At 50.5% G+C, this 23,787-nt stretch overlaps 1 protein-coding gene across 1 annotated transcript in view; it reads left to right on the top strand.

The window, feature by feature from the left end:
• rbfox3a (RNA binding fox-1 homolog 3a) overlaps nucleotides 1-22,214 on the top strand; it is a gene marked incomplete at its 3' end in the record, with an annotated part of 297,768 nt that extends 275,554 nt beyond the window's left edge. Inside the window, 4 exon segments of the mRNA XM_083779538.1 lie at nucleotides 659-698; nucleotides 5,952-6,010; nucleotides 16,451-16,529; nucleotides 22,170-22,214. Of these exon segments, the coding sequence (XP_083635664.1) occupies nucleotides 659-698; nucleotides 5,952-6,010; nucleotides 16,451-16,529; nucleotides 22,170-22,214 (223 nt within the window).
• Nucleotides 22,215-23,787: the final 1,573 nt, after the last annotated feature.

The raw sequence follows: 23,787 nt of genomic DNA, 5'->3' as shown, positions 1-23,787 counted from the left end.
GTGTGTGTGTGTGTGTGTGTGTGTGTGTGTGTGTGTTTGTGTTTGTGTTTGGAGAAGGCTCGGGTGGGATACATATTTGTCATTACTTAGAACACGCAAGCATTGTGGTCGGCTGGACGTGTACGTATGGTATGCGTGGTAGGTATACTGGCTGTCGATGGTGACGTAATTAAGATTCAGATTAGATACATGTATACATACAGACGATATTGAAACATATCCTAATTACGTCACCATCAACAGCCAGTATACTTACTTACCACGCATACATTACATACATACGTCAGCCGACCACAGTAAGTATACTTTCAACGACAGCCAGTTATATAATACGTTTCTTTAAAGGTTTATTTGTTGTTTTAGTTTAATTTCAACTTAAAATGTCAACTTGCGCGCTCTGCTTGCGCCATTATGGCCTATACTAGACTTGACAGAGTGCAGTTCTATAGTTCATTGTTTATACACCCGGGAGCCGACTATCACCCTCAGTTTCTGTGGTGCAGATGTCATGTTTTTGACATTATGGTCCTGCCCCAGAAAACCACTTTCACTTCATGACATCAGGAGGCGGGAGATGCCGATAATGAACTAACTCTCTCTCTCTCTCTCTCTCTCTCTCTCTCTCTCTCTCTCTCTCTCTCTCTCTCTCTCTCAACAGGGTGGTGTACCAAGATGGCTTCTACGGTGCAGAGATCTATGTAAGTACAGTTAAGCGCCTCTGCCACCGCTCTCTGTCTCTGGAATGTAGCAGGAGGTTATAAGATAGACAGAAAGCCCGACACCCCCCTCACACAACACCCCCACCCCCCCCCCCCCCCACCCCCCCGGCCTCGCTGCCCCCCCCCCCCCTGGCGTCGATTAGGCCAGAAACTGTCGAGCCAAGAAACCTGACGACAACATTTAAAACCCCCTCTGCTCTCTCTCTCTCTCTCTCTCTCTCTCTCTCTCTCTACCACGTCCCGTCTATGATCTCACCCTTTTGGCAGAGCAGGCAGACCTCCTGGTCGGTGTTGTCTCCTCCCCGTCCTTTTGGCAGAGCAGGCAGACCTCCTGGTCGGTGTTGTCTCCTCCCCGTCCTTTTGGCAGAGCAGGCAGACCTCCTGGTCGGTGTTGTCTCCTCCCCGTCCCCCTGGTTACCCCTCCCCTCCTCCTATTCTCCATGGTCTCTTAGCGTGACTCGCAGAGGGTCCTTTTTGTTGGGGGGGGGGGGGGGCAGCTGTGATGGCTCCTGTGAAGGCCCGTGTGAACGCCGCCCGCCACCACCGGCTGTAATGACCACCCCACCGCCGGCTGCAGTGGAGATAAGAGGGAGGTGGGCTGGGGGGTCCGGGAGGCAGATAAGGGGATTATATAAGCCCAACATCCTTCGGCATAGCTTGTCCTCGCAGACCAGGTGGGGAGGGGGGGATAGGGGGTCACGACATGGGCGCGCTGCCCTCGACGGGGGAGAGGAGCAGGACCGCCACAAGATAACCGCTGACCCCCCCCCCCCTCCCCCAACCACCCCGGTCTGCTGCAATAGCGACATGACATACACAAACACCAGGGAGAACAAAGAGAAAATAATGGCAGTCAGGACCCCCCCCCCCCTCCCCACAACCACCTTATATTCAGTCAGGACCCCCCCCCCCCCTCCCCACAACCACCTTATATTCAGTCAGAACCCCCCCCTCCCCCTCCCCACAACCACCTTATATTCAGTCAGGACCCCCCCCTCCCCCTCCCCACAACCACCTTATATTCAGTCAGGACCCCCCCCCCCTCCCCACAACCACCTTATATTCAGTCAGGACCCCCCCCCCTCCCCACAACCACCTTATATTCAGTCAGGACCCCCCCCCCCCTCCCCACAACCACCTTATATTCAGTCAGGACCCCCCCCCCCCCCTCCCCACAACCACCTTATATTCCTGGTGATGAATGACTCCATGCTCTATACGGCGGGCTGTCACACGCAGGACGGCCACGAGGGCACGCTGCGGACGGAAGCGGTCAGAAGGCCATGCAGCTCCGCTCGCTTTTTTCTGTCGGGCATGCATTCATCTGGATGTCTCCCGCCGCTCACCTCCCCCCCTCACCTCCCCCCTCCGTGCGTGCCGGTCAACCCCCTCAACACCAGCGGCTTGGTTGTCCCCCGCATGGTGGTGCCAACCCCCCTCCCTCCCTTCCCCACATCTCACCCCGTGCCAACCCCCCTCCCTCCCTTCCCCACATCTCACCCCGTGCCAACCCCCTCCCTCCCTTCCCCACATCTCACCCCGTGCCAACCCCCTCCCTCCCTTCCCCACATCTCTCACCCGTGCCAACCCTTCCCCACATCTCTCACCCCGTGCCAACCCTTCCCCACATCTCTCACCCCGTGCCAACCCTTCCCCACATCTCTCAAGCCATCACGGCACGGCCCCATCCCGCTGCAGGGCCATCCCGCTGCCCATTGCAGAGTTGGCACCGCTCTGCAGCGCACCACTCTGCAGTGCACTGCTCCGGAGGTCTGCCCCATGATGGGGGAAGAGTGTGTGTGTGTGGTGTGTGTGTGTGTGTGTGTGTTTGTGTGTGTGCGTGCGTGCGTGCGTGCGTGCGTGCATGCGTGCGTGCGTGCGTGCGTGCGTGCGTGCGTGTCCTTGGCCCTCTCCATCTCTGTCCTCCGCAGTCCTCCAGGGGGACGGGGCACCGTGTCACCCTTGCTCACGTCTCCCGACGGTCTTCCTCAATGTGCACCCATAAGGGGGCGCATCCGCTCGGAAGAGCGCTCCACATGCGGTACATGTGGGTGTGGGTGTGTGTGTGTGTGTGTGTGTGTGTGGGGGGGGGGGGATGTTGGTCCAGTGCAGTTAAAACTTCATTGTTACTTTTACTCGGAGCGTCTGCAAATGTAATTAAATAGACCCTTCGAGGTCCATTTGGTTACATTTGGTTCATTTGGCACACACTCGGTGCAAATGAATAGTTTGACACTGAAGATTGTACTGTTTCTTTTCAGAAATAGTGCACGTGATCTTTGACAGACAAATGCGTGTGCGCTGCGCACGTGTGTGTGTGTGTGGGAGGTATATGTACTGTACGCGTACATAATATGATAAGTTCAGGCTCAGATACAGACACGCACACCTTTGCATGCACGCGTGCGAAACCTCACGCAAACCTCGCACTCGACTGCGTGTGGACGCACCACACGTGCACTGACACACCACACTCGCACTGCTGACACACACGTCCACAAACGTGTGTACACACACACGCGTGCATATCGCCGAAGCATGCATCCACACGCGCGCGTTCCACACAAGCACGCACACACCCCGCAGCACGCCAGAGTCTAAGAGAGAGAGAGAGAGAGAGAGAGAGAGAGAGAGAGAGAGAGAGAGAGAGAGAGACACACTGTTGTGTGTGCAGCATGTGACACAGTGTGGGAGAGTGATTTATTGGTTAGTGTTGGTTCAGGCTGTTGCTGTAATCAGCGCGGTCCCCAGGCAGGGCACGGCCGTCCCCACAGCAAGTCGTCTGTGACTTTCTGTCCCCCATGGGGGGAAAACACCAAGGGGAGCCGGTAGCGCGCGTGTGTGTGTGTGTGTGTGTGTGTGTGTGTGTGTGTGTGTGTGTGTGTGTGTGTGTGTGTGTGTGTGTGTGTGTGTGTGTGTGTGTGTGTGTGTGTGTGTGTGTGTGTGTGTGTGTGTGGGGGGTGGGGGTGCGTCGGACCCTGACCGAGGCCCTCGTCGCCAGTGGTGGAAAGTATACTATAAGTAATAATAAGTACATCTTATTAAGTATTTTGAGGTATATATAGGACTCCAGTATTTCCAATTTCCAATACTTTCACTTCTACTCCACTACGTCTCAAAGCCAAATATTGTACTTTTAATCCACTACATGTATTTGACAGCTTTAGTTATAGTTATTTCTGTAGATTCGGAATATTATTACAAAACATAAATTAACCACTTCAGCCCTATATATTAATATTTTGGAAAATAGCAGATCTACAAGCTCACAGTTTGTGTTGCATAGCGACGCATTGTGCGCCTGTAGATTGGCTATTTTCAAAAAGATTTTTAATACATTTGAAAACTTGTACAACAATATTTTTACTCAAGTACATTTTCAATTCCGGGGTTTTTCTATATTGCAGTATTAATTCTTTCACTCAAGTACAAAATGTGACTATACTTTTTGCTTGTCGCCGAGCCCAGCTTTCCGCTGGGCGCCCCCACACACTAACCCCCCCGCCCCCGCCCCCCACCCCACCCCCCACCTGTGCGGGGTTTTTTTTGTTTAAATACATGAAATGCATTATTGAAAAGCCACCTATCCCCCGTGCCGAACGCGCAGATGGGCGCTCAAACTCTGTGCTGTGGCACTAATAGAAAAAACCAGTAGGCGACGCAGGTTCATTTCTCAGGCAGAGTAATAGCGGCACTCCACAATGAGCTCTCTGAGTCCTTATCGCCCCCCTAACCCACTCCACAATGAGCTCTCTGATTCCGTATCGCCCCCCTAACCCACTCCACAATGAGCTCTCTGATTCCTTATCGCCCCCCTAACCCACTCCACAATGAGCTCTCTGATTCCTTATCGCCCCCCCTAACCCACTCCACAATGAGCTCTCTGAGTCCTTATCGCCCCCCTAACCCACTCCACAATGAGCTCTCTGATTCCTTATCGCCCCCCTAACCCACTCCACAATGAGCTCTCTGATTCCTTATCGCCCCCCCTAACCCACTCCACAATGAGCTCTCTGATTCCTTATCGCCCCCCTAACCCACTCCACAATGAGCTCTCTGATTCCTTATCGCCCCCCCTAACCCACTCCACAATGAGCTCTCTGTGATTCCTTATCGCCCCCCTAACCCACTCCACAATGAGCTCTCTGATTCCTTATCGCCCCCCTAACCCACTCCACAATGAGCTCTCTGATTCCATATCGCCCCCCCTAACCCACTCCACAATGAGCTCTCTGATTCCATATCGCCCCCCCTAACCCACTCCACAATGAGCTCTCTGATTCCATATCGCCCCCCCTAACCCACTCCACAATGAGCTCTCTGATTCCTTATCGCCCCCCCTAACCCACTCCACAATGAGCTCTCTGATTCCTTATCGCCCCCCTAACCCACTCCACAATGAGCTCTCTGATTCCTTATCGCCCCCCTAACCCACTCCACAATGAGCTCTCTGATTCCTTATCGCCCCCCTAACCCACTCCACAATGAGCTCTCTGATTCCTTATCGCCCCCCCTATCCCACTCCACAATGAGCTCTCTGATTCCTTATCGCCCCCCTAACCCACTCCACAATGAGCTCTCTGATTCCATATCGCCCCCCTAACCCACTCCACAATGAGCTCTCTGATTCCTTATCGCCCCCCGGCCCTAACCCACTCTCTCTGCCAAATGAACACCACCCCACACACAGTCACCCACGGCCCGGACTCCTTACTGAGTCCGGCCGTCTCCCTTTGTCTGCTGTCTCACTTCCTTTGGTCAGAGGGGTGGGTTTGGGGGTGGAGTCAGAGGTGGGTTTGGAGGCGGTGATGGAGGTGTGGGTAATGCAGTGAGACAGCTGAAAACAGCTAGGGCCAGCATTCAGGGGAGTTCTTTCATAACGGGCCTCTGTTTACCATGCCTGGTTCAAAATCTCTCTCTCTCTCTCTCTCTCTCTCTCTCTCTCTCTCTCTCTCTCACCATATATCAAACAGCGCCCTCTGGCTGTCTGCCATGCAGGCACCCTGAATGTAGTTTCAATGCCCCATGTTTTACGAGGGGTGTGTGTGTGTGTGTGTGTGCGTGCGTGCGTGCGTGCGTGCGTAAGGAAATGTAAGGCCGGACGTAATACATTTAAAAATGTGCTCCTCCATTTATGTCCTTAATTCCTGACCTGTTTTGTTTCCCCCTGTGAAATGAAACAGGCAAAGTCTTTACACTGTGGTCTTGTTTTGTCTCATGTGTCTCATGCAGGGTGGCTACGCAGCGTACAGATATGCCCAGCCCGCCACTACCGCTGCCTACAGTGACAGGTCAGACCACCCTTCATCACTTTGATCAATGCAGTGCTTCTCAAACCAGTGTTGATTTTGTTGACTAAAACTATGCCGAAAAGTGACGTCGACTACCTTTTATTCACTGACTGAATAAATATAAACTATGATGACTAAAACTACGACTAAATATATTGACAATTTAATAAAAACTTGACTAAAATGTCCAAGAGGGACTATAGAGAAGAGATCCAGTAGAACTAAAATAACAGTAATATGTTTGGTTGCGCTCGGGTGTTGCCCTATGACAAAATAGATCGGCTATTTTCAGCATGCAACCAAGTGTAAAATCTGCCTTTACGACGCCATCAAGGCCAACAAAATCTACTGTAGATTTAGACTAAAATCTCATGATATTTAGTAAACTAAAACATGGACTTAAACTAAAACATTTCAGATGGCTAAAATATGACTAAATGGAATTTTATTCAAAAGACTGACTAAAACTAAATCAGCTGTCAAAATCAGCACTGTCTCAGACGATGTCATGTATTTATTTGGTTTAGTGTTGTCAGTTCTTACAAGAAAATGTCTTTCAAAATAGCCAAAGTATCTAGGGTCAAAGTATCTAGGGTTAAAGTATCTAGGGTTAAAGTATCTAGGGTCAAAGTATCTAGGGTTAAAGTATATAGGGTTAAAGTATCTAGGGTTAAAGTATCTAGGGTTAAAGTATCTAGGGTTAAAGTATCTAGGGGTTAAAGTATCTAGGGTTAAAGTATCTAGGGTTAAAGTATATAGGGTTAAAGTATCTAGGGTTAAAGTATATAGGGCTCCATCTTGCGCCACCCTTATCCCTTATCCATAAACGTATTTGCCATTTTTTACTATTTTGAAAATAAATTTGAAATAGTTCAAATAGCCGATCTACATCTACATATTGTGAGCTTGTAGATCGGCTATTTGAACTATTTTAAACGTTTTTTTTTTTAAATAGTAGAAAATGTCAAATAAGTTTAGGGATAAAAGGCAAGGTAGGGTGGAAGTGGTTAAGCTAGCTGTCTTTTCTGGGACCCCTCGAGGACCCCCAACACACCCTTGGAACCCCCCTCGAGGACCCCAACACACCTTGGGGAACCCCCCCTCGAGGACCCCAACACACCTTGGAACCCCCCCTCGTAGGACCCCAACACACCTTGGAACCTCCCCTCGAGGACCCCTACACACCTTAGAACCCCCCCTCGAGGACCCCAACACACCTTGGAACCCCCCCTCGAGGACCCAACACACCTTGAACCCCCCTCGAGGACCCCACCACACCTTGGAACCCCCCTCGAGGACCCCAACACACCTTGGAACCCCCCTCGAGGACCCCAACACACCTTGGAACCCCCCCTCGAGGACCCCAACACACCTTGGAACCCCCCTCGAGGACCCCTACACACCTTGGAACCCCCCTCGTAGGACCCCAACACACCTTGAAACCCCCCCTCGAGGACCCCAACACACCTTGGAACCTCCCCTCGAGGACCCCTACACACCTTAGAACCCCCACTCGAGGACCCCAACACACCTTGGAACCCCCCTCGAGGACCCCAACACACCTTGAAACCCCCCCTCGAGGACCCCAACACACCTTGGAACCTCCCCTCGAGGACCCCTACACACCTTAGAACCCCCACTCGAGGACCCCAACACACCTTGGAACCCCCCCCTCGAGGACCCCAACACACCTTGGAACCCCCCTCGAGGACCCCAACACACCTTGAAACCCCCCCTCGAGGACCCCAACACACCTTGGAACCCCCCCTCGTAGGACCCCAACACACCTTGAAACCCCCCCTCGAGGACCCCAACACACCTTGGAACCTCCCCTCGAGGACCCCTACACACCTTAGAACCCCCCCTCGAGGACCCCAACACACCTTGGAACCCCCCCCTCGAGGACCCCAACACACCTTGGAACCCCCCTCGAGGACCCCAACACACCTTGGAACCCCCCTCGAGGACCCCTACACACCCTGGAACCCCCCTCGAGGACCCCAACACACCTTGGAACCCCCCTCGAGGACCCCAACACACCTCAGAACACCCCCTCGAGGACCCCTACACACCTTGGAACCCCCCCCCCCCCCCCCCTCGAGGACCCCTACACACCTTGGAACCCCCCTCAAGGACCCCAACACATCTTGGAACCCCCCCTCGAGGACCCCTACACACCTCAGAACCCCCCCTCGAGGACCCCTACACACCTTGGAACCCCCCCCCCCCCCTCGAGGACCCCTACACACCTTGGAACCCCCCTCAAGGACCCCAACACACCTTGGAACCCCCCCTCGAGGACCCCTACACACCTCAGAACCCCCCCTCGAGGACCCCTACACACCTTGGAACCCCCCCCCCCCTCGAGGACCCCTACACACCTTGGAACCCCCCTCAAGGACCCCTACACACCTTGGAACCCCCCTTGATGACCACTACACTCCTTGGAACCCCCCCTCGAGGACCCCTACACACCTTGGAACCCCCCTCGAGGACCCCAACTCACCTTGGAACCCCCCTCAAGGACCCCAACACACCTTGGAACCCCCCTTGATGACCACTACACACCTTGGAACCCCCCCTCGAGGACCCCTACCCACCTTGGAACCCCCCTTGATGACCCCTACACACCTTGGAACCCCCCTCGAGGACCCCTACACACCTTGGAATCCCCCTCGAGGACCCCAACACACCTTGGAACCCCCCTCGAGGACCCCTACACACCTTGGAACCCCCCTCGTAGGACCCCAACACACCTTGAAACCCCCCCTCGAGGACCCCAACACACCTTGGAACCCCCCCTCGAGGACCCCTACACACCTTGGAACCCCCCTTGATGACCCCTACACACCTTGGAACCCCCCTCAAGGACCCCTACACACCTTGGAACCCCCCTTGAGGACCCCTACACACCTTGGAACCCCTCCTCGAGGACCCCAACCCACCTTGGAACCCCCCTCGAGGAACCCCTACACACCTTGGAACCCCCCCCCTCGAGGACCCCTACACACCTTTGAACCCCCCCTCGAGGACCCCTACACACCTTAGAACCCCCCCTCGAGGACCCCTACACACCTTGGAAACCCCTCCTCGAGGACCCCAACACACCTTGGAACCCCCCCTCGAGGACCCCAACACACCTTGGAACCCCCCTCGAGGACCCCTATACACCTTGGAACCCCCCTCGAGGAGGACCCCAACACACCTTGGAACCCCCCTCGAGGACCCCAACACACCTTGGAACCCCCCTCGAGGACCCCTATACACCTTGGAACCCCCCTCGAGGAGGACCCCTACACACCTTGGAACCCCCCTTGATGACCCCTACACACCTTGGAACCCCCCCTCGAGGACCCCTACACACCTTGGAACCCCTCCTCGAGGACCCCAACACACCTTGGAACCCCCCCTCGAGGACCCCTATACACCTTGGAACCCCCCCTCGAGGACCCCAACACACCTTGGAACCCCCCCTCGAGGAGGACCCCTACACACCTTGGAACCCCCCTTGATGACCCCTACACACCTTGGAACCCCCCCTCGAGGACCCCTACACACCTTGGAACCCCTCCTCGAGGACCCCAACACACCTTGGAACCCCCCCTCGAGGACCCCTATACACCTTGGAACCCCCCCTCGAGGACCCCTATACACCTTGGAACCCCCCCTCGAGGACCCCTACACACCTTGGAACCCCCCTCGAGGACCCCTATACACCTTGGAACCCCCCTCGAGGAGGACCCCTACACACCTTGGAACCCCCCCTCGAGGACCCCAACACATCTTGGAACCCCCCCTCGAGGACCCCTACACACCTTGGAACCCCCCTCGAGGATCCCTACACACCTTGGAACCCCCCTCGAGGACCCCTACACACCTTGGAACCCCCCTCAAGGACCCCAACACACCTTGGAACCCCCCCTCGAGGACCCCTACACACCTCAGAACCCCCCCTCGAGGACCCCTACACACCTTGGAACCCCCCCCCCCTCGAGGACCCCTACACACCTTGGAACCCCCCTCAAGGACCCCAACACACCTTGGAACCCCCCTTGATGACCACTACACTCCTTGGAACCCCCCCTCGAGGACCCCTACACACCTTGGAACCCCCCTCGAGGACCCCAACACACCTTGGAACCCCCCTCAAGGACCCCAACACACCTTGGAACCCCCCTTGATGACTACTACACACTTTGGAACCCCCCCTCGAGGACCCCTACCCACCTTGGAACCCCCCTTGATGACCCCTACACACCTTGGAACCCCCCTCGAGGACCCCTGCACACCTTGGAATCCCCCTCGAGGACCCCAACACACCTTGGAACCCCCCTCGAGGACCCCTACACACCTTGGAACCCCCCTCGAGGACCCCTACACACCTTGAAACCCCCCCCCCCCTCCCTCGAGGACCCCTACACACCTTGGAACCGCCCTTGATGACCCCTACACACCTTGGAACCCCCCTCAAGGACCCCTACACACCTTGGAACCCCCCTTGAGGACCCCTACACACCTTGGAACCCCCTTGATGACCCCTACACACCTTGGAACCCCTCCTCGAGGACCCCAACCCACCTTGGAACCCCCCTCGAGGACCCCAACACACCTTGGAACCCCCCCCTCGAGGACCCCTATACACCTTGGAACCCCCCCTCGAGGACCCCTACACACCTTAGAACCCCCCCTCGAGGACCCCTACACACCTTGGAACCCCCCCTCGAGGACCCCTACACACCTTAGAACCCCCCCTCGAGGACCCCTACACACCTTGGAACCCCTCCTCGAGGACCCCAACACACCTTGGAACCCCCCCTCGAGGACCCCAACACACCTTGGAACCCCCCTCGAGGACCCCTATACACCTTGGAACCCCCCTCGAGGAGGACCCCTACACACCTTGGAACCCCCCCTCGAGGACCCCTACACACCTTAGAACCCCCCCTCGAGGACCCCTACACACCTTGGAACCCCTCCTCGAGGACCCCAACACACCTTGGAACCCCCCCTCGAGGACCCCAACACACCTTGGAACCCCCCTCGAGGACCCCTATACACCTTGGAACCCCCCTCGAGGAGGACCCCTACACACCTTGGAACCCCCCTTGATGACCCCTACACACCTTGGAACCCCCCCTCGAGGACCCCTACACACCTTGGAACCCCTCCTCGAGGACCCCAACACACCTTGGAACCCCCCCTCGAGGACCCCTATACACCTTGGAACCCCCCCTCGAGGACCCCAACACACCTTGGAACCCCCCTCGAGGAGGACCCCTACACACCTTGGAACCCCCCTTGATGACCCCTACACACCTTGGAACCCCCCCTCGAGGACCCCTACACACCTTGGAACCCCTCCTCGAGGACCCCAACACACCTTGGAACCCCCCTCGAGGACCCCTATACACCTTGGAACCCCCCCTCGAGGACCCCTATACACCTTGGAACCCCCCCTCGAGGACCCCTACACACCTTGGAACCCCCCTCGAGGACCCCTATACACCTTGGAACCCCCCTCGAGGAGGACCCCTACACACCTTGGAACCCCCCCTCGAGGACCCCAACACACCTTGGAACCCCCCTCGAGGACCCCAACACACCTTGGAACCCCCCCTCGAGGACCCCTACACACCTTGGAACCCCCCTCGAGGACCCCAACACACCTTGGAACCCCCCTTGATGACCCCCACACACCTTGGAACCCCCCTCGAGGACCCCTACACACCTTGGAACCCCTCCTCGAGGACCCCAACACACCTTGGAACCCCCCTCGAGGACCCCTACACACCTTGGAACCCCCCCTCGAGGACCCCTACACACCTTGGAACCCCCCCTCGAGGACCCCTACACAACTTGGAACCCCCCCTCGAGGACCCCTACACACCTTGGAACCCCCCCTCGAGGACCCCAACACACCTTGGAACCCCCCTCGAGGACCCCTACACACCTTGGAACCCCCCTCGAGGACCCCTACACACCTTGGAACCCCCCCTCGAGGAGGACCCCTACACACCTTGGAACCCCCCTCGAGGAGGACCCCTACACACCTTGGAACCCCCCTCGAGGACCCCAACACACCTTGGAACCCCCCTCGAGGACCCCTACACACCTTGGAACCCCCCTCGAGGACCCCTACACACCTTGGAACCCCCCCTCGAGGACCCCTACACACCTTGGAACCCCCCCTCGAGGACCCCAACACACCTTGGAACCCCCCTCGAGGACCCCTACACACCTTGGAACCCCCCCTCGAGGACCCCAACACACCTTGGAACCCCCTCGAGGACCCCAACACACCTTGGAACCCCCCTCGAGGAGGACCCCTACACAACTTGGAACCCCCCCTCGAGGACCCCTACACACCTTGGAACCCCCCCTCGAGGACCCCAACACACCTTGGAACCCCCCTCGAGGACCCCAACACACCTTGGAACCCCCCTCGAGGAGGACCCCTACACACCTTGGAACCCCCCTCGAGGAGGACCCCTACACACCTTGGAACCCCCCTCGAGGACCCCTACACACCTTGGAACCCCCCTCGAGGACCCCAACACACCTTGGAACCCCCCTCGAGGAGGACCCCTACACACCTTGGAACCCCCCTCGAGGAGGACCCCTACACACAAAACTGTCCACAAGTTGTATTGGCTGTTCTTCTTCTTCTGACCACTAGGGCGGGGCCCTTTCAGAGTTCTGTGTGTTTATTTAATAGTCTTGTTTGTTTTCTCCCCCTCACACCGGACGGACCAACATGTATTTCTTGAAGGTAGATGATTGTATTAATACCGCACAGTGTTATTTAGGATCCTATAGCGCCATTAATCACCCGCAGAATATATTATGCCAAATCAATATTGAAATCATTATGTTTAATCACATTTAAACTCAGTGGTCGTGAGTCATTACGCTGCATTGATAAACAAGGTGTAGGCTACTGTACAGGAATGCTTCTCAATGTGGGGTCCTGGGGCCCAACAGGGTCCTTGAGGGAGGTTCAGGCGGTCCCTATAGCTAAATTATTCATAGTTATAGGATTAGGAACCAAATGGACCCTTATGGGCCTATAAGTATACTCAACAAACACAAAGTGTTTACGCACCAGTGTTTGTTTGGTCATCGGAAAAAAAATATGAAAATATGGCTAAAACTGAAGAGAATTATGTAAAAGATGACTAAAACTAAATAAGAAATGTTGCAAAATGAACAGTGTCACTGAGAGTTACTGTAACTTGCCAGTGTAGCATCTGTGTCATTTTAGATGTATGAGTGTGTGTCTCAATTTTACTAAAAGATAAATTGCAGATATACAAGCTCAAACGTCACTTCATATTAACGTGAACATTATTGCTAATCTTTTTTTAACATTTAAACGTTCAGCTTTGCTTCTGCATGGGGGTCCCTGGAACAAAACATTTTGAGATGGGGATCCGCGGCCAAATACCGTTTTGGAGGTACCTGAGAGGACAAAAGTTTGGGAACTGTTGATATCAACATACGCTTTTCAGGAAACTGAAGATTTAGAAGATATTTGAATGGGTCCGGTGGAGAATGGGCTGTGCAGTATAGCCTAAAGCTCCTGTACTGAGACAACGGCTGGTGATAAATGCATTCTTCACCAGCACTCAAAATATATCGGATTTCTATCCCCTCTCTCTCTCTCTCTCTCTCTCTCTCTCTCCCCACCACCAATTATACTGTCTGTTAGGAAAGTATGACTGGAAGCTAGAACAGCACAGAAGGGTAACCTTGTTGGACAAGATGAAAAAAGGAAAGGAAGAAAGAAGAAGCAGCAGCGATATATATCCCACAGACCTGTATCAGTGCGGAATTTATGAATGGCCTCGAGGTCGGGAAGAAGGGAGGGGAGAGAGAGAGAGAGAGAGAGAGAGACAGAGAGAGAGAGACAGAGAGAGAGAGAGAGAGAGAGACAGAGAGAGAGAGAGAGAGAGAGAGAGAGAGAGAGAGAGAGAGAGAGAGAGAGACAGAGAGAGAGAGAGAGAGAGAGACAGACAGAGAGAGACAGAGACAGAGAGATTCCTGAGTGATGCCATTCCGGTGCAGGTGTGTGCGTGCGCTCCGTCTGCGAGGAGGAAGAAGAAGGTGTGCACTGATTCATTCGGCCCCTCAAAGCGGCTGTCAGTGCGGGGTGGGGGGGGGGGGGGGGGGGAGACGTGGGGTTTGCCCAGTTTTTGTGAATCTAATCTAGCCCATTCTGACCGGGCACCCATTTTGGTGTCGGCATCATGTTATGCTTTAGCTATTTAAAAATAGCAGATCTACAAGCTCATATCGCGCCACCGAGTGGCGCGATACGAGCTTGTAGGTCTGCTATTTTTTGAAAAATCGAAGAGCGACTGACATTTTTAGAATCTGATCTCAGGTCAGAATGGGTTCATCAGACCAGTGTGTGTCCAGTCAGAAACCTCGTATGAATCTGATCTCAGGTCAGAATGGGCTAGGAGGGATTGAGCATGTCACTTTGTGATAACGTACACCCTGCCCGAGAGCCTGGAGATCATATCGATAATGTAAGATTTATCAGGCGCTCGCCTCGGCTCGAATTATGAGCAGCCGTGCTCGGCGAGCGCAGAAATTGGACAGAGGGGCCCTTTTTCCCCCCCTCCGGGAGTGATTTAACTCCTCTTTCTCTTGCCTATATTTTTTATCCCCCCCCCCCCCCCGCCCCCCAATCCCCCTCCCCACCTCGTGCAGATTTAATGTAATTCGCTCCGGAGTTGTTTGTTCTGCTTTTTCTTTTTTTGCCTTTCTCGTCTGTTTGTTTCCTTTTGAATAAGCGGTCATGCCCGCTGGATCAATATGGGCTTTTGCCGGCGATGTTTCAGCAATACCTTAGCGGACTTAAAACCGCCGAGCTACCGGCCAATCATGAAATGAGGTCACCGCAGGCTTGAGAATCACCCCCACCCCCCCACCCCCCCACCCCCCTCCCTTCCGTACAAAACCAGAAGATACACTCACTTTTTCAAAGGGAGGTCTGCCAACCCCAGGGGTCATTGGAGGGGTTCCAGTGGGCCTTAGAGGTCCTTGAAGGCCACTGATCTAAGCGTCTGCTACAGAGACCCCACTCTTTGTTTTGTAGCTACTGTCATTGAAGACAATCTACTTAGTCATTTGGACTTTTTGGAGGGGGGGGCCGCGGCCAAATAGCATATCAATTTTGGCATCCTTGACACGAAACAATTTGAGAAGCACTGATCTATATATGCGTTGCAGCGTTGGGGTTTGTTGAGTACCCTGTCCACCTCCAGGTCCTTTTCACACGGGGTCCGTGCCTTTTCTTCTGAGTGCAGGTATTGTTCTCTGACCTGCATGGCGTGTGTCGACGCCGCTGAACTCAAAACGGGGACAGGCCACATTTAGATCTTATATAACTCAACGTGGCAGCTCATGCGAAACGCTCCCATGCTCTGTCTTGTTGTCTCCTTTAGGAAAAAAGAAAACTCTCTCTCTCTCTCTCTCTCTCTCTCTCTCTGGCAGAAACCTTGTATCTCCATATTCCAACTTTTTTGTATGCATCTTCGTGAACTATCGCCCTAAACATTGTCAATAAACATTATCACATCACTAATCACTTCATCACACAAGGGTGTCCGGCAAAAGTAGTGACTATAGCAGATCTGCAAGCTTACTGACTGACTGACTGACTGTTTACACTATTTCAAATAGTCTTTAAAGTATATACATTTGTTTTGAAAGCTTTTTGGACATACATGGTTTCTACCCAACTGCGCGACCATATATTCCTGGTTGATTTGGCGCCCTCAGTCCTTTGGCTGGGGAAGAAGTGCCTTATCTGCTCTCCGCAGACGCTCATTTGCAAGCGAGCGTCGGAGAACGGCAAGAACCGGGGGAAGGGGAAAAGGGAGGAAAAGAAGAAAGACAGAAAGAAAGAAAAATAAACAGAGGAGTATGCGGAGTCGTAGAAATAAATAAATAAGGGCAGGACACGTCTTGTCCTGTGTCAGAAGGAAATTGGAAGGATTAGTTCCGAACCGGCGACAATGAAAAGGCAGGGGCGTGAGCCCACTGTGCAGCCTCAGTAAACAAGAGGGGGGAGAGAGAGAGAGAGAGAGAGAGAGAGCACCCTGTCAGACCAGCCCTCTCTCTCCCCCCCACCCCCCCTCCTCGCTGTTCCTTCTCTTTCCACTCCATTGGTGTAATCTCACCAACCTTTGAACTGCCCCCCCCCCCCCTCCATTTTATTTCTGTTCTTGTATTAAGCACCTTGTTTAATGCAGGAGGCCCAGGAGGGAGGTTCAGGGGGAAATAATTGATTGTGTTGGGAGACTTGAAAGAGTTGACTTCGGGGGACGTTGAGCATTAAACAAGCGCGCATAAATGTTCTCCTCTCCTGGCCAATGGTAGATCAATGAAGCGCCTGCTCTACATATGCTTTCTTCTCATCCCCACATGCAGCTACGGCAGAGTCTATGCAACGGCGGACCCGTACCACCACACAATCGGCCCAGCCGCCACGTACAGCGTGGGCACTATGGTAAGTCATGTAAGACCCCCACGCAGCCACGCACGCACGCACACACACACGCACACACACACAAACACACACACACAAACACACCACCACCACCGGTTTTATCTGCCGCCAAACCAGTGTTCATTTTGACATTACATTTAGTTCAGTCATAGTCTTTGGAATAAAATGTCACTTAGTTTTAGTCTCATTTTAGTCATCTGAAAAGTTTTAGATTTAGTCTACTTTTAGACGACTAAATATCATACGATTTTAAAGAGTAAATCTAGTTGATTTTGGCGACAAAAAGTTATTTTGGCAGGCCTTGATGGATAGAATGAATAGAGCAGCTATTTTCAGAGTGCAATTTAACCAAACATAAAATTGCGTATCTTTTAGTTCTACTGGATCTCTAAACAACTACCCCAAAAGGGGTTCCCGTCTTCATAGGTAAAAGCCCCAAAAGGGGATCCCGTCCTAAATCGCCCTGAAACGCACATCAGCTGCAAAATAAAGACCACCGGCCCTCGCAGTAGTCCCTGGTTTTTAATTGTATTTTTAGCCATTCTATTGTGGCACCTCCTTTCCCCCCACAGCATGTGTATATGGACATTGTATCACATCATGATGTAAAATTTAATTAAATGGATTTTCGTTGCCAACTGTAAGATGATTAGTGCTAAACCGGCATCCGGTCTTAACTATACAACATGTCTTGTTGCTGCGTTCACACTATCGGCGACAGATGAAGGCAAAGTGTACAAATTCTATTTGTGTACACTCAGAGTCATCATGCTGCACTAAACAGAGACTTAATTAGCATAATTGGTAACACCTGTGAAGGAAGTAAGGAAGCGGCCCCGATTTCTTTCCAATATGGCTGCTGTGCAGAGACCCCATTCCTTCTCTGTTTCAAAAATGGAAGGAAAACTTCCATTTCCAAGCTTGTTTAGTAGCTTGTGTCGCCGCTAGTGCGAACGGAACATTATGCTTTTCTGTTGATTGATTTTAGTTTTTTCTTCCCCTGAACTCAAAACCTAACTTTGAAGGGATGAAGTTGCATTTTGTTTAATGTCTGTTTTTAGCTAGCTTTTGCAGCCACTGTAACATCAAAGATGAAATGACGATGACACGTCAAAAAAGTAAACGCAGTTTAAAAACCTGCCTTTACGTTGAGGGAACGTGGCCAGACTCCAAACATCTCGGGTAATGTAAGGATTAAGGGGACATTGAACCCTAACATCTCTATTCTGGGCATATCAGATATAGTAGGCAACACACTGCACGCAAAAGTAGGCAATCCGTAAGCCCATAGCATTTTGCAATGCAATTCGTTTTGAGCTTGTAGATTGCCAATGTTCTGAGGGAAAAGTTTGGTATAGGGGGAAAAAGGAGCGGGAAAGTATAGAGCCCTGGAGACCCCAATCAACTAAGTACAGTATCCCAGGGTTTAAGTGTTTAAACGCATGCAGCAGTGTGCCGTGGGACCCAAGAAGAGAGAGAGAGAGAGAGAGAGAGAGAGAGAGCGCAATGGAGGGTAGAAAGTTATCCCGCTCCGCTCGCCCCCTCCTTGCCCACAAGGTTGATCGGACGAGTGCTCTCCCTGACAAATGACTAAAATTTACCATTCCGGCATTGCATGCGATTTCTCAACAGCATAAAAAAACCCTACTAAAAATATGAAAAGGCATACAGTTCCCCGGTGCAGCTGCTAGCTAAAAGCTTTCATTAATTAAGACATAATATCCTTTTGTCCCCCCTCCTCTTCATTTACTTAATTAAAACTTGTGCTTGAACGTTTTTGTATTATTATTATTATTTATTTTTTTATTTATTTCCTACCACATTTCCTTCCCTCTCTCTGACATGGTATAGTCACAGTATACAAAATTGGCCCCCTAAAATAACAAAGGTGTGGAGCTTGGGGTTTTGTGCTTGTTGAGAGCTGAGGTGAGGGGGAGAGGGATAGGAATGGGGGGATTAACGTCTGGTGTGTGTCTTGGTGGTTACGGCAATGTAGAGTTGATATACTTAATGGCCAAAATATGCATATACATTAACATTATCGTCTCTGTCTGGTGGAAACCTCCTATGTCCAACCATTCCTTTTTTGTCTGTTATATTAAATAATATATATATATATATTAAAAAATATATATAGTTAAAATAGCTGATCTACAAGCTTGATTAAGCTGCTGTTTTCACCGCAAACGGGCCTTTCCTCCCTGATTTCACCACTCAATTAAATAACCAAAGCCCCTGCTAAAACAGATGGCACCGTAGCGTCGCCGTTAAGCATTATACTTAGATTACAACAATTAAACCACAAAAAAACCTGGTCACGTTTTCACCAGAGTTTGTGCAAAACTCTTGCCACCTGACAATTTTTATTTTAAATTTCTCATATTCTTTTGTGTTATTGTAATTGTACCGTACTATAAATAACTTGTCTTATAGCTATCCGTCTCTTTTTGCATGTGTTTTTAACTATGGGAAAATAATCTAAACTAAACTAATGGTGAAGTAGGGCATTAATTCACAAAAAAAGTATAAAAAAGTTTAAATATGGAGATACAAGGTTTCTGCCTGACAGCAATGATATAATGCTTTGCACATTCAAAAGTCATGTAGTCATGAGTCAGAGTCCCCACATCAAGTCATGTAGACACAGAGAGCTTCATGAGTCAGAGTCCCCACATCAAGTCATGTAGACACACAGAGCTTCATGAGTCATGTAGACACACAGAGCTTCATGAGTCATGTAGACACACAGAGCTTCATGAGTCATGTAGACACAGAGAGCTTGATGAGTCAGTCCCCAAAGTCATGTAGACAGAGAGCTTCATGAGTCAGAGTCCCCACATCAAGTCATGTAGACACACAGAGCTTCATGAGTCATGTAGACACACAGAGCTTCATGAGTCATGTAGACACACAGAGCTTCATGAGTCATGTAGACACACAGAGCTTCATGAGTCATGTAGACACACAGAGCTTCATGAGTCAGAGTCCCCACATCAAGTCATGTAGACACAGAGAGCTTCATGAGTCAGAGTCCCCAAAGTCATGTAGACACAGAGAGCTTCATGAGTCAGAGTCCCCAAAGTCATGTAGACACAGAGAGCTTCATGAGTCAGAGTCCCCAAAGTCATGTAGACACAGAGAGCTTCATGAGTCAGAGTCCCCAAAGTCATGTAGACACAGAGAGCTTCATGAGTCAGAGTCCCCAAAGTCATGCAGACACAGAGAGCTTCATGAGTCAGAGTCCCCCACATCAAGAGAGTCATGTAGACACAGAGAGCTTCATGAGTCAGAATCCCCCACATCAAGAGAGTCATGTAGACACAGAGAGCTTCATGAGTCAGAGTCCCCACATCAAGGAAGAAAGACCAGCATGGACTCTAATTATTTTTTAAATCATGTTTCATTAGTAGTTATGAATCAAAGAGGAGCACATTTTTGTTTGCATTTAAAAGTCACAATAATAAGTTCATCTGAGGTTACTGCTGCAGAAAACATTTGTTCAGTTTAGTTTATTTCTATTGTTTGGGGATATCTTTTTATTATGTTTTTGCCAAACTCGTTTTACTTGGAGGAAGGTTGTTTGATACGAGGGGAGGGTTCCCCCTGAAAAACGGAATTAGGGGAAATTAGTATTTACAGGTCTTGGACTGAGCCTGTTGGATTTTGTCCAAATTACAAACAGCAGTGATACATGAGGGAGGGTGTGTGCGTGCTTATGTGCGTGTGAGTCTGTGAGTGCAGTGTGCGGCACGCATCCATGGGTGTGTACCAGTGTGCACGTGCTGGTATAATCTAAACTAAACTAATGGTGAAGTAGGGCATTAATTCACAAAAAAAGTATAAAAAAGTTTAAATATGGAGATACAAGGTTTCTGCCTGACAGCAATGATATAATGCTTTGCACATTCAAAAGTCATGTAGTCATGAGTCAGAGTCCCCACATCAAGTCATGTAGACACAGAGAGCTTCATGAGTCAGAGTCCCCACATCAAGTCATGTAGACACACAGAGCTTCATGAGTCATGTAGACACACAGAGTCCCCAAAGTCATGCAGACACAGAGAGCTTCATGAGTCAGAGTCCCCCACATCAAGAGAGTCATGTAGACACAGAGAGCTTCATGAGTCAGAATCCCCCACATCAAGAGAGTCATGTAGACACAGAGAGCTTCATGAGTCAGAGTCCCCCACATCAAGAGAGTCATGCAGACACAGAGAGCTTCATGAGTCAGAGTCCCCCACATCAAGAGAGTCATGTAGACACAGAGAGCTTCATGAGTCAGAGTCCCCCACATCAAGAGAGTCATGCAGACACAGAGAGCTTCATGAGTCAGAGTCCCCCACATCAAGAGAGTCATGCAGACACAGAGAGCTTCATGAGTCAGAGTCCCCCACATCAAGAGAGTCATGTAGACACAGAGAGCTTCATGAGTCAGAGTCCCCAAAGTCATGTAGACACAGAGAGCTTCATGAGTCAGAGTCCCCAAAGTCATGTAGACACAGAGAGCTTCATGAGTCAGAGTCCCCCACATCAAGAGAGTCATGTAGACACAGAGAGCTTCATGAGTCAGAGTCCCCACATCAAGGAAGAAAGACCAGCATGGACTCTAATTATTTTTTAAATCATGTTTCATTAGTAGTTATGAATCAAAGAGGAGCACATTTTTGTTTGCATTTAAAAGTCACAATAATAAGTTCATCTGAGGTTACTGCTGCAGAAAACATTTGTTCAGTTTAGTTTATTTCTATTGTTTGGGGATATCTTTTTATTATGTTTTTGCCAAACTCGTTTTACTTGGAGGAAGGTTGTTTGATACGAGGGGAGGGTTCCCCCTGAAAAACGGAATTAGGGGAAATTAGTATTTACAGGTCTTGGACTGAGCCTGTTGGATTTTGTCCAAATTACAAACAGCAGTGATACATGAGGGAGGGTGTGTGCGTGCTTATGTGCGTGTGAGTCTGTGAGTGCAGTGTGCGGCACGCATCCATGGGTGTGTACCAGTGTGCACGTGCTGGTGTGCATGCGTAGGCCTTAAATGCATGCTTTCTGTGTGTGTTTTGCACCCAGATAACCTAGCATGGCATTGAACCCAGTGGAGCAACATCTTCTGGTTCTATGCATTTATGGACTTGATAGAGCGAGAGAGGGGGGAGAAAACACTTTGAATGATTGGCATTTGGTCGGACCACCAGTACTGTTAGAGCCTGCTTGAGGAATGACACCCTCTCACTCACCTCCACAAGTACAAAGCATGACACGATTTTAAAATCAGAATAGGCCCTTTATTATTGCTGGGCTTGTGGTCAAGGCAAATGGAGGGGAAAAAATACCCACCTTTATGAGCTTCTTTGTATAGTTAAACCATGAGGGAAAAATAAAAACAAACATGTTTTCGCATGGTTTTGACTGCCGCCAAGCTCCAAACCCATAAGCCCTCAACAGACGTTAACATGATTGTTTACAGCGTATATGCTTGCAATGATTTTGAAGTCAACGCGGGGGACCAATTTATATACCTGACCAAAAAGAAAAAAGGAAAAAGAAAGAAAAGGGGAAGGAAATCTGCGGAGAAAAAGAAACCCAACAACTAAACTGCCCGCTTGGATACTGATTGGTACTTTTTCATCTTTGATGTTGCAGGCTAGCCTATACAGAGGAGGTTACAGTCGCTTCACTCCCTACTAAATCGAAAGAAAAACAGAGAGAGAGGGAAAGAGAAAGAGACAGAGACATTACACCCATCCCAACACGCACGCATGTACGCACGCACGCACACACAAAACAAGCCAAGACCTGGTCCTTGGTGGAGAGCTAAAACAAACACACACGCACACACACACACACACACGCACATACACACACACACACACTCACGCACACGCCATTCTTCCAGATCCCCCTTGCTGACCCCCTCTCTCAAGTCGATATTTCTACTACAACAACGTTTTTGATGTCACCATCGTTCTGCTATTGTTTTGTTGTTGGTTCTTTTTGTATTCCTTTTTGTGCTTCTTGGTTTGTTAGTTGTTATTGTTTTTATTTGGGGGAGGAATGTCTTTTGAATGCACATGTGCATTCTCTGATATGCTGTATGTGGGTGCTGTGACACCATAACCTTATGTGAGCCTTCTGCAGAACGCATGATGCATGCTCAGGGGGTGTGTGTGTGTGTGTGTGCGTGTGCGTGTGCGTGTGCGTGTGCGTGTGCGTGTGCGTGTGTGTGCGTGTGTGTGTGTGTGCGTGTGCGTGTGCGTGTGCGAATATTATGAAAATGTCCTGATTTTATTCATTTAAAAAATAGCGAAACTAGCAGATCAATGTCCGAGCTCACATGTTGGAATGCATATCAGCTATTTTCGCTATTGTCGCATGATAAACTATATAGGGCTTAAGTGGTTATAACTGCATGGTTGGTCTCACGGACTGATTCTGCGGTACACAGCACAAAATCCATCAAAGCTAGAGCCCATTCCAATCGATCCTCACAACACACACACACACACACACACAGACACACACATATATATATATATATTTATATATATATATATATATATATATATATACTGTATATATATATATATATAGCCTTTATCTTTCAAAGCCTCATGGAAAGAAATACAGTAATCACGAAAGAGAGGAGGACAAAAAAGAACAACAAGAAATAATTACGAAAGAGAGGAGGAAAGAAAAGAACAACAAAATATAATTACAACAACAAAAGCCTCTGTGATTCTTAGCTCACTATAGATAACGCTGTTGCCACATTTGCTCTTTGATGACTGGAGTGTCCTGCTGTATAGTGCACTTTAGGCTCTATGCACAGCAGCCATTTTTTGGAAGGAACTCGGGCCCCTTCCCTACTTCCTTCACAGCTGTTACCGATGATACTAATGACAAACAGAGTCAGGGTTCTGCTGTTGACCTTATGCAGACCGTGGTCCGTGGCCATCCTGCCATCCAAACAGAAAAGTCCTATCTGATTGTATTAAACAACATCAAACTCACCAACATTGCAGGTGTACAAAAAGCTTGAATTGTAGGCTACTCTATCTGCAAAGTGATTGTTTCATAAAAGTCCACTGTCTGTGTTATGAGCTACTTTGTGTCAAGAAATTCCTTGCATGTTGTTATTTTTCTAAGTGTTGGAGTTTGGAAGTGCTGTTTTGAATTTCCACATAATGCAGGAGGTAGCAGGACGTTGCTTTACTGAAAGTGAGCGCTTCCAGTCTCCAACACTTAGAAAGATAATCACCTG

This window comes from Protomyctophum parallelum (genome assembly GCF_964188405.1).
Source record: "Protomyctophum parallelum genome assembly, chromosome: 13".
Taxonomy (NCBI): Eukaryota; Metazoa; Chordata; class Actinopteri; order Myctophiformes; family Myctophidae; genus Protomyctophum; species Protomyctophum parallelum.
The sequence above is the reverse complement of the archived record's forward strand: the minus strand, read 5'-3'. Positions and strand labels throughout refer to the sequence as shown.